We start from the raw sequence: 11,125 nt of genomic DNA, 5'->3' as shown, positions 1-11,125 counted from the left end.
TCCCTTAGTAAGGCTTGGGCCTATTTATTTGTAGTATTTTCATCTTTGTCAGTTTCCTTTAGTTGTACGTAGCAGGCGTACTATAACCATTTGGTAGAAGACTTATGTAATTTTGTACCCTATATATATGTAAGAGGTATTTAAGTTTATAACAGATAACATTATTGTTGTTATCTTTAAAATATATATAGCTTCTTGTATAACTTATGTCATTTTAGAGTTACATGATATATGCTTGTCTAACTCAGAGATTGTTAAAAATCTAGTAGTTATTTTAATAAATATTTATTTATTTTGTATATCATGAATTTTACTACTCCTTTATGTTCATTATTACAGGTGTGATATATTTAATATTTGACAGCAGTATAAGATACCTGGGAGAATGATCGAAGATCATTTTCATGGCGCCCATGATTAGTTAGTTTTATTTATTTTGTTCGTTTTTAGTCATTAGTCATCTCCATTCATTTTCAGTACATTATTCTTATTTTATTATTTCATCTTTTAGTCATCATTACTATCTATATAGAGCTACTGTTCTTCGACAGGCATGCAAATGAGCCGTATCCATCCTTGAGTGTCAAGTTGCTCTCTTGCATCTATAGCTAGCCAACTCTATTCAGTTTGCCTCTGTCTCTTCCCACTTCTACTAATTATCCCTTCTAATCCCCCTTTCTTCAGTATTACATTTAAAGTAGTATTTTTCCTATTGCGGCTTCTCAACGTAGAAGCCACTTCACCCTTTCTCTTTACAGCCCATCTCTCTACATCTATGTCCCATTAGTTATTTATTTACTTTTTCCTTCGTCTGTTGGAGTTTATCACTCTCTGTGCATTCATTCCAACAGAAAATCCTCTTCTTTTTTTTCCTTACTTCTGTTGGAGTACCTATATCTTTCTTTTTACTTTCACTCCAACAGAAGTTTTCTTATTTTTGTTACACAGTGAATAAAATTAAGATAGCTATGATGGTAACCAAAATTCTGAAAGGGCATGGTACATGAAGAAAAAGAAGAGTTTACTTATACCCTCGAAACTGTCCCATACTATAAGCAGGAGGTATATTAAAAACATTAAAAGGATGAATATTCGACCAGATATTAAAAATTTGTGTTTGTGTGATTTAGTTATCATCTATTAGACTGAAACGTTTCTCGGAGAAGCAAAAAACTGGGCTTTCTATGAGATTGCGAGATTGAAGAAGAAAAAGTATGGTGTTTGAGTTTTAGAAATTTGGGCATGACCATATGGTCCCGACAGGTTTTAAGGAATGTTAAATCGCAAAAAAGACGTCGATGTAGAGGCGAATAATATATTCGGAAAGATTTCTGTGGTTAATTTAAATAAACCTGAAATTGAAGTTAATATTATTACAACAATGAAGATTATACTCACCAGGCTTCTAGGTTGCACCGCGTCTATGTTACTGTGCCGTGTTTTCGACATCCTCTCTGATGTCTTCCTCGGAGCTTTCGGTGTCTCAGTCTCCCGAGTCCCCAAACAATATACTCTTCACTAATCACTGCACTACTGCTGTTGGGGATGGCGGACAGTTCATAAATACCATCGATGGTTTATTTATTACATGCAATCAATACATAAAAATTATAAGCATGTTTTTTGTTGTTACAAAAGGGTGTATGTATGAATTTGGATTTGTTATCCAGTAATAACAAAAATTCCACTAGTATCTTTAATTGTTAAAATGTCCCTTTAACGCTAAGTACTTAATTGTACCTGTACTTCACTTCACTGCTGTTTAGAATCTATGTGGTAGCTCCAATGGTTTGTGCCCCTTCAGTCTCCGAGTCTGCTCACTATTATCTAGCAGGCTTAGTGAAAGACTGTTTGGATGGTTTTCCAATTTTACCAAATAGCGGCTGTTGTATTCACTTACTACTTCCTTAACTGTGGCTACTAGGAGATCGTCTCGGATTTCCCTGTTTGGTATAAACCAAGGTGCATTTGTTATGGTCCGTAGTACATTCGACTGAAAGCGTTCCAATATCTCTATGTTTGAGTTTGCGGCCGTACCCCATAGTTGTGTACACCATAGGTCCATATTGGTTTTAAGGCTACTTTATAAACCAATAATTTGATGTTTAAGCTAAGTTTTGACTGTCGTTCCAATAGCCAATAATATTTGATAAGTTTCAAGCTAAGTTGTTTTCTTTTATTGAAAATGTGTTTTTCCAGGTTAGTCCTTTGTCCAAGTGCATCCCTAAATACTTAACGCTGTCCGATTGAGGCAAATTTTGTCAATTTAATGTAACAGGTGGCACTGTACCTCGGCATTGGCTTAATGTAACCTGCACTGATTTTACTTCGTTGACTTTGATTCGCCAGTTTCTTGTCCAATCCTGTATTTTCACTAGATGTTGTTGGAGTGGAGAATTGTTGCAGCTATGACTGGGTCTTTGTGTTTGACCATTATCGCTTTATCATCTGCAAAGGCATCTGTGATTATTTGGTTGCTTACTGGAAGGTCAGCTGTGTACATAAGATAGAGAAGTGGATCAAGAACACTGCCCTGTCATACCCCTGCCTTTATCAATGTGATTTCTGATGCTGTCTGTCCGTACCTCACACTAATATATCTTACTTTTAAGTAGGATTACATAGTGTGTGGGAGAGTGATTTTTAATTTAATTAGTAGATCATCATGCCACACGTTATCAAAGCCTTAACTCACATCTAAGAAAGCAGTCGTGCAGTTACTCTTTTGCTCAAATATTTCATTTATTTTGTCCACCACTCTGTGTATCCGTTCGATTGTGCTATGATCCTAGTAGATGATCTAAACGGGTGTCACTACAGATATAGGGAATTCTGTGTGTTAGAGAGAGAGGTATGTGATGTCACAGCTGATATAGGAAAGTATGTGTGTTAGAGAGAGAAACATGGTATCTCTGCTGCTATTGGTCCGATTTAAACGTACGACGGCTCGTTGGAATGGGCGGGAGATAACGAATACAAAAAAACATGGCGGCATAGTGTCAAAAGGGCGCTTTCCGATGTGACGACGTCCGATGGGGCGCGTTCCGATGTGACGGCGTTCTAGCGCTGATCGATCGGTGCGCGATACCAGATGTGCGATCGGTACCTTAATTTTTCGCGGAACGCGAAGCAGATGCGCGGTCGGTACCTTAAGTTTTTCGCGGATCTCGTAGATACGAAGCGCGCGGTAATTTTGGAATTTAAATAAAACAACAACATAATGCAATTTTTTTATTAAAAGAACTTAAAAGGAACACAGCGGCGCAGCGGTGCGCGATACCAGATGTGCGATCGGTACCTTAATTTTTCGCGGAACGCGAAGCAGATGCGCGGTCGGTACCTTAAGTTTTTCGCGGATCTCGTAGATACGAAGCGCGCGGCTGGTAATTGTGGAATTTAAATAAAATAAAAAAACATAATGCAATTTTTTATTAAAAGAACTTAAAAGGAACACAGCACGTCAACGCGTCACGTAAAAACGTCACATCAAAACGTCACGTAGGCTTGTGAAATGTCACGTGAAAACGTCACGTCAAAGCACGTCACGTAAAACGTCACGTCAAAGCACGTGAAAACGTCACGTCAAAGCACGTCACGTAAAACGTCACGTCAAAGCACGTCACGTAAAACGTCACGTCAAAGCACGTAAAAACGTCACGTCAAAACGTCACGTGGGCTCGTGAAATGTCGCGTAGGCCTTATTGTCATGGGGAGCTCAGTCGCAAGAACTTATTGTCACAGCGCGACGTGAGGTAGTAACATCATGTCTTTGAATGAGTATAGACGTAAATTAGCAGAATTTAGAGAAAAACTGACACAGTTAAGAAGTCAGGTTTTATTTTATGAGGATAAAAATAAGGTTATAAAACAAATAGAGAACCTAACACTGGGAAGCAGCATAGACTGGACACCTAAGGAATTTAGCCAGCAGCTGCGACAAGAATATTCAAGTGCTGCGGATTACTTATTTAGGGAAACTCCAACAAGGCGAATTCATCCAATTACTATTAATGATGTTATCGACGCCGGCGCCAACAACGATGAACAAAGAAAGCATGAAAAGTGAAATAGATAATGTTTTTGCAATGACTTGTATAATATTAGCTTCAGTGTTTATTTTAATTATAAAGATTATATTTAAAATTGTTAAGAGAAAATTTGAATCATCATGTAATATAAGACTTGATCAATAAATAAGGCGTTTAAATAAAAAACCCATAACTCTAAAAAATATTTAGTTGAAAATAATGAAAATAAATGTTAGCAGATAATTTACATATCGCATAGGAAATAGCGGTTGAGGGTCTAATCGCATTACTATGCAATTTTCGTTATCATACCCACATTTTGTTATTGAGTTATATTTCTTATCATGTGCATAGAAAATGTTGGAATTTTTAAAACCAATGACAATGATAAAACTGAATATAATTTTGCACACGCACACTTTCTACAACACGTCATAGGGTGGGGCACGCAACCTTATAAATTTCAAAATCCACCTCAGGACGGTCTATTCCATAGTCTATTCCTTACTGTTAGTGCTCGTTGTGGTTCAACTAGTTTTGCAAGGTAAGTGTTCTCTTAATTATTTTTTGTTAAATATTTTTTATTTTTCTTGTTTGATTTTGAATAAAACTTAATGTTTTCTGCTCTGCTATTTATAAAATCTCTTCATTCCAGCTGAGATTTATTATTTCAACATTAAATAATTATCTAATTGTCGACATTTTGAATGACATTTATTTTTTATTTTCTCGTAATTATTCGTTGTTAAAATCTTTTCGGTTTTTCAAGTTTTTGGTTAGCTATTTATAAAATTCCTTCATTCCAGATGAGATTTATTATTTTAGCACCTGATTGTCTACAAGACCTCATGTCAGCATGACAATTATTTTTTATTTTCTCGTAATTATTATTTGTTAAATCTGTTCGGTTTTTTCAAGTTTTTGGTCAGCTATTTATAAAATTCCTTCATTTCAGATGAGATTTATTATTTTAGCACCTGATTGTCTACAAAAAAGACATGCTAGCATGACAATTATTTTTTTATTTTCTCGTAATTATTCGTTGTTAAATCTGTTCGGTTTTTTGGTCAGCTATTTATAAAATTCCTTTATTCCAGATGAGATTTATTATTTTAGCACCTGATTGTCTACAAGACCTCATGCCAGCATGACAATTATTCTTTTTTATTTTCTCGTAATTATTCTTTGTTAAATCTGTTCTGTTTTTCTTTGATTTTTTTAATTAATGTTTTCTACTCTGCTATTTATCCCTTTATTCCAGATGAGAGTTATTATTTCGACATCTGATTGTCTACAAACAAAAAAGACTTACTGTTAGCATGCTGAATGTCAATTATTCGTCATTCTTCGTAATTATTCTTTGTTAAATCTTTTCGGGTTTTGATTTTGAATACAACTCAATGTTTTTTGCTTGGTTATTTATATCACTCCTTCATTTCAGATGGATTTATCAAAAATTAATGCCTCATCTGTCGTAGCGAGGAAACCCGTGAAGAAACTCAAAGAATTACCGATCGACATTCCAGTACCCATTACGGGAGCCAAAATTGTGAAGACAAAGTTTGGGCAAGCTGTTCTGTTAGATTTGGGGGAAGAGGTGGTGTTTCTACCGCCTAGAGTCACAGATACCTACAGCCCCGTCATTGAGGAGTTTTCGAGCGGGAAGTATTCGATAGTTTATCACGGCCTGGTGGACTGCGGCCAACAGTACCAGCCCATGACATCATTTAAAATTATCTAAGCGAAAATACTGAGAGAAAGAGAGGTAAGCAATATGGATATTGTTAAACAATGTAAAAATTTACTGTTATTCATCAAAAGAATCAGAAAGATAGTTTTTGATAAATTCACAGCTAAAGACAAAGAAATTTGGGTGAAACGCTTAACGAAACAAATCAAAACTTGTAATAAAGTAATAAAAAAACGCACTTTGCCTATAGGTACAATTAGAAAACTGCAAACGCATGTAGGACATTTTAAACATTTTAAACAGATTATTTTCAATAGACATGTCGGTATGGGGCTAGACAACAAACTAAAACATAGAGTTAAATGGGAAAATGTAGTTTCCGCGTTTAAAAGTCGAATTAAAACTGGAGTTATAGTTAATTTATGGCATAAGGACTTAGCACATTTCCTAAATGATTGTTATATTATTTTTAAAAATAAAATCAGAAAAATTTTAAAAGCAGATAAAGTTGTTAAAGTTAATGTTTGTTTTTGTGGAGAATTTATTAAAAAATCGGGGGAGGAGGAAATTGTAAATTTTAAATATTTTAATACAAAAAATGCTGTACTAGACGTATCTACCGATACAGAGCGGTGGTTTTTTGAGAATGTTAAAGATAAAATAAATCTTAAATTATCCGAGTTTCAGGAAAGGGACTCCGGTTTTGCATTAAATAGAATTGTATCTTTAGAAGTAAATATTAATCGATATGAAATTGGAAATGGTTCCTCGTATATTAAACTTCCTGAGAGTATTCAAAAAAAGCGTGCTTGTATTAATGTAAAAAATTCTGATCAAGCATGTTTTTATTGGGCAATAGTTAGTGCCCTCTATCCAGCTAAAGCACATAAAGAACTCCCATCCTCATACCCATGGTACAGTACAGTACTAAAAACAGAAGACCTAGAGGCACCAATGCCGTTACATCAAATTTCAAAATTTGAAAAATTAAATAATATATCAGTCAATGTATTTGCTTTAGAATTAATAGAAAATAATGAAAAGTCATTTTTCACAGTATATCCAGCTAGATTAACTAAAACAGTCGTTGCCAAACATGTAAATCTTCTTTTAATTCAGAATCACTATTTTCCTAAATTAAACGATTATGAAGCACCTCCAGTGGATAATGATAATTCAGAAATTAAGTACCACTACTGCCACATTACGGATATGTCTAAATTAGTTGCTGGTCAATTAAATAAAAGAAAGGCCAAATTATTTCTTTGCAATAGATGCTTAAATTATTTTTCAACTGAAGGGAAATTGTCGGAACATGAAAAAATGTGTGCAGATATGAATAATTGTAAAATGTCTTTTCCTAAATATGATGCTGTTAGTTTTAAAAATTATACTTATAAACAAACAACGCCATTTGTCATATATGCAGATTTTGAGTGCATGTTAGAAAAAGTTACAGACCTCCAAACATCCTGTTGTACTAAAAAATATCAAAAACATATTCCGTATAGTGCTGGATACTATGTAAAATGTAGCTATGATGAAAAGTTGTCTTTTTTTAAGAGTTATAGAGGCATTGACTGCATGGAGTGGTTTGCTAATGAATTACCAAATTTAGCTCAAAGTATTCATTCGAAAATTAAGAAAATTATACCAATGCAGGAAAACCCGAGTACCAGTAAAGCCACAAGGTGTCACATATGCGAAAAATGTTTTTCTCCTACAGATATCATTGTTAAAGACCACGACCATTTTACGGGGGAGTTCAGAAATTTCGCCCACCAAGCCTGTAATTTAAATTTCAAAAAATTGTTTGTCGTCCCAGTTATTTTTCACAATATGAGTGGCTACGACAGCCATTTTATAATTTCAGAGTTAAGCAAAAAAGGAGATATTAGTCTACTTCCAGTCAATAAAGAAAAATACATTTCATTTACACTTAACGATGCTGTTACTAATATAAAATTTCGATTTATTGATTCATTAAGATTTTTAGGAGCCTCTTTAGATGAATTGGTCTCAACATTAAATAAAAATGACTTTAAAATTTGCAAGCGAGAATTTAGCAGGTTAAGTGACGATGAATTTAAATTAATAACTAAAAAAGGGGTATTTTGCTATGATTTTATTGATTCTTGGGAAAAATTAAACATTACCGATTTACCTCCAATAGAGGCATTTTATAATAAGCTAAACGATACGAATCTTACAGATGAGAAGTATGCTCATGCTAAAATAGTTTGGGATACCTTTAACATTGAAAATTTAGGTCAATATTCAGATTTGTACTTAAAAACCGATATTGTGCTTTTAGCAGATGTTTTTGAAACTTTCCGCAAAAAATGTTTTATAACTTATGGGTTAGATCCAGCCTGGTACTACACAATGCCCGGTTATTCTTGGGATTGTATGTTGAAATACGTGGGGTGTAACCTCGAGTTATTGCGTGACGTTGACATGATACTATTTATGGAGAAAGCAATTCGTGGAGGAATTTCAGTATGTAGCGGTAGAATGTCGGAGGCCAATAATAAGTACATGTCTAATTATGACCCCGCACAGCCCTCAAAATACTTAATGTATTTTGATGTCAATAATTTATATGGGTGGGCTATGGGAGAACCCTTGCCCTACGGAGGGTTCGAATGGATGGATGCCAAAGACATTGATGTTATGTCTGTACCTGATGACTCTCCCGTAGGGTACATGTTACAAGTTGACTTGGACTATCCTCGCCAATTACATGATCTGCACTCAGATTTTCCATTCGCTGCCGAACACCGCAAAGCTTTGGGTTCAAATCATACTAAACTAATGACAACACTTTATAATAAAAAAGAATATATCGTTCATTATAGAAATTTAAAACAAATGCTGGCTAATGGGTTAGTTTTAAAAAAGATTCATAAAATTTTGAAATTTAAGCAGTCTGCGTGGCTACGACCCTACATAGAATTAAATACTCGACTTAGAGCTGCAGCTACGAACGATTTTGGAAGAAATTTATACAAATTGGCCAATAATAGTGTATTTGGAAAGACTATGGAGAATATAAGGAAACATAGAATAGTAAAACTAGTCAGATCATGGAATGGGCGATATGGTGCTAAAAATTTAATTTCTAGTGCCAGGTTTCATAGCAGAAAGATATTTAATGAAAATTTAGTAGCTATAGAACTGATTAAATCAGATCTAGTTTTTAATAAACCCTTATACATTGGCATGACTGTTTTAGATATATCAAAATTATGTATGTACCAATTTCATTACGACTATATGCTTCCAAAATTGGGCGCAGATAAATGTAATTTAATGTATATGGATACCGATAGCTTTATTTATGAACTGTACTGTCATGATGCATATGAGGAAGTAATAAAACAAGATCTATCAAAATTTGATACATCCGATTACGCTGTAGATAATATCTATAATATTCCTCGCGTAAATAAAAAAGTTTTAGGAGTAATGAAAGATGAAAATAAAGGAGAAATTATGACAAAATTTGTGGGATTACGATCAAAAATGTATACTTTTAAAGTTCAATCTGGTCGAATCACTAAAAAAGCAAAAGGGACTAAATATAATATAGTAAAAAATGTTATAAAATTCGATGATTATGTAAACTGTTTAAATGATTTTAAGGAACAAACTGCTACTCAACACTCCATTCGGTCATATAGCCATAACGTCTATAGTATAGAACAAACAAAAATTGCGCTAAGTCCTTATGACGATAAAAGATATTTAATTCCAAATAGTTTTAGAACCCTACCATTGGGACATTACAGTATTTTAGAATAGATTTTTTTTTGTAGATGAATGTTCCATCATTGACCGACCTGTCTATCAAAAAAATCTGTGAAACAACAGTATCAGCATCATATTTCATCGAGCAGTCCCCCTTGCCGTGGACATTAACAAAAATAATATTAAAAAAATTTCCTTTATATAAATGGGAAACGATGATAAGCAGTGCTAAAAATGATCCTATTCCTTCATATAAAGGAATAGAATTTATTGCTTGCTCTAAACACATACCGTCACATTTAAGAAATGTCGTATTAGGAAAGTCAGATTGGGGGAGTATATTTGAAGATGAACACTCCAGTTATTGTGTATGGGCTAATGGATATTATCTTAAGCAGCATCGCCTAAACGTATGTAAATCATGTTTTTTTGCATTCAAAAATGCTCATGAGACCTTAAATAAATTTTTACTGGTGCGTTACGACCATACTCACGAAGTTTATGATGCTGATGATATCGTTGAATGCGTATATCAGCAACCATATTATTGGTGCAATAGTTGCTTTACTCAAGTTTTATTCGATTTAAAAGATTACGAGTCTTGCGTTAATGCATTACATGAAATGCCTAGAAATAACAGGTTTGATGATTCTGAACCAGAAGTCTGAAGTAGGCAGTAATATTGATTCTTTTTTAAGGAACAAACTGCTACTCAACACTCCATTCGGTCATATAGCCATAACGTCTATAGTATAGAACAAACAAAAATTGCGCTAAGTCCTTATGACGATAAAAGATATTTAATTCCAAATAGTTTTAGAACCCTACCATTGGGACATTACAGTATTTTAGAATAGATTTTTATTGCAGAAGAACGTTGAAATGTCTCACAGATGTGTTACACCAGACCTATGGACTCCCGCTAATCTGCAACAAATAGCAGCCAATAAAATTTATTGGGATGTAGTTGATGCTAATACAAAGACATTTACGCTTCCAAGTGGAGAGCAACATCCTCTCCCTCAAGATGTGATTGGTATTGAACGATGGTACAGCAAGCAAGGATGTACCGCGAATTTTAAGATTCCCAAGCAAATACGATTCAGTTTAAACGTAAATTGTATAAGAGAATTAAAACTACAAATTGTGAAGAACTGTGAAAAAGTGATGTCATGCGGGTGTCGAAGATGCGGGGCTCCCTATGGATTCCCCCCAATTTACAAAAAATAGCGAATACAATCCTAAGTAAATTGTCTAAGAGAATTAAAACTACAAATTGCAAATATTTAAAAATTGATTTTTGAGACGAATTATGTTCATAAGCTACTATCTCTCTTTTGTACTAAACGCATAACAATATCCACTTGCTATCTCTCTCTTTCTTGTATATATATTGTAAAATAGTGTGTAATATATATTATGGTAAAATAAAAACTCTAAATTGGTATTTTTTTTTATTTATTCAAATCATTAATTACCCTAATTTTATAAAAATAAATGAACTCCCTAAGAGCATTGTTTGTCATATCATCTGACATTATAGAACAAAAAGCATACAATATTTGCAAGGGGTTTAAACTATCTGCAGCATTTTTACAAAAATCTAAAACATTATAATAATATTCACAAAAGTTCAAATTTTCTAACAACTGCATAC

The 11,125-nt window shown here is 33.8% G+C and overlaps 2 protein-coding genes across 2 annotated transcripts; both read left to right on the top strand.

Moving 5' to 3' along the window:
• Window positions 1-5,660: 5,660 nt before the first annotated feature.
• On the top strand, window positions 5,661-10,136 carry LOC126879488 (uncharacterized). The gene is made up of 2 exons (XM_050642528.1): window positions 5,661-5,793; window positions 9,537-10,136. Exon 2 carries the CDS (start codon window positions 9,537-9,539, stop codon window positions 10,134-10,136), a length of 600 nt encoding a protein of 199 aa, XP_050498485.1. The 5' UTR covers window positions 5,661-5,793.
• Window positions 5,803-9,522, top strand: LOC126880669 (uncharacterized). Its single transcript, XM_050644722.1, has 4 exons — window positions 5,803-5,940; window positions 6,406-6,949; window positions 7,715-8,565; window positions 8,644-9,522. The coding sequence occupies exons 1-4, from the start codon at window positions 5,803-5,805 to the stop codon at window positions 9,520-9,522; spliced, it is 2,412 nt and encodes an 803-aa protein (XP_050500679.1).
• Window positions 10,137-11,125: the final 989 nt, after the last annotated feature.

Source organism: Diabrotica virgifera, chromosome 2 (assembly GCF_917563875.1).
Source record: "Diabrotica virgifera virgifera chromosome 2, PGI_DIABVI_V3a".
Taxonomy (NCBI): Eukaryota; Metazoa; Arthropoda; class Insecta; order Coleoptera; family Chrysomelidae; genus Diabrotica; species Diabrotica virgifera.
The sequence above is the reverse complement of the archived record's forward strand: the minus strand, read 5'-3'. Positions and strand labels throughout refer to the sequence as shown.

Bases quoted from the DNA above. Each gene is read 5' to 3' on its own strand.
- LOC126879488 (XM_050642528.1), top strand. From the start codon at position 9,537: ATGAATGTTCCATCATTGACCGACCTGTCTATCAAAAAAATCTGTGAA.
- LOC126880669 (XM_050644722.1), top strand. From the start codon at position 5,803: ATGGATATTGTTAAACAATGTAAAAATTTACTGTTATTCATCAAAAGA. The intron at 5,941-6,405 runs GTAATAAAAAAA...TCCGAGTTTCAG, and splicing joins AAATCAAAACTTGTAATAAA to GAAAGGGACTCCGGTTTTGC. The intron at 6,950-7,714 runs GTCAATTAAATA...TAAGATTTTTAG, and splicing joins TATGTCTAAATTAGTTGCTG to GAGCCTCTTTAGATGAATTG.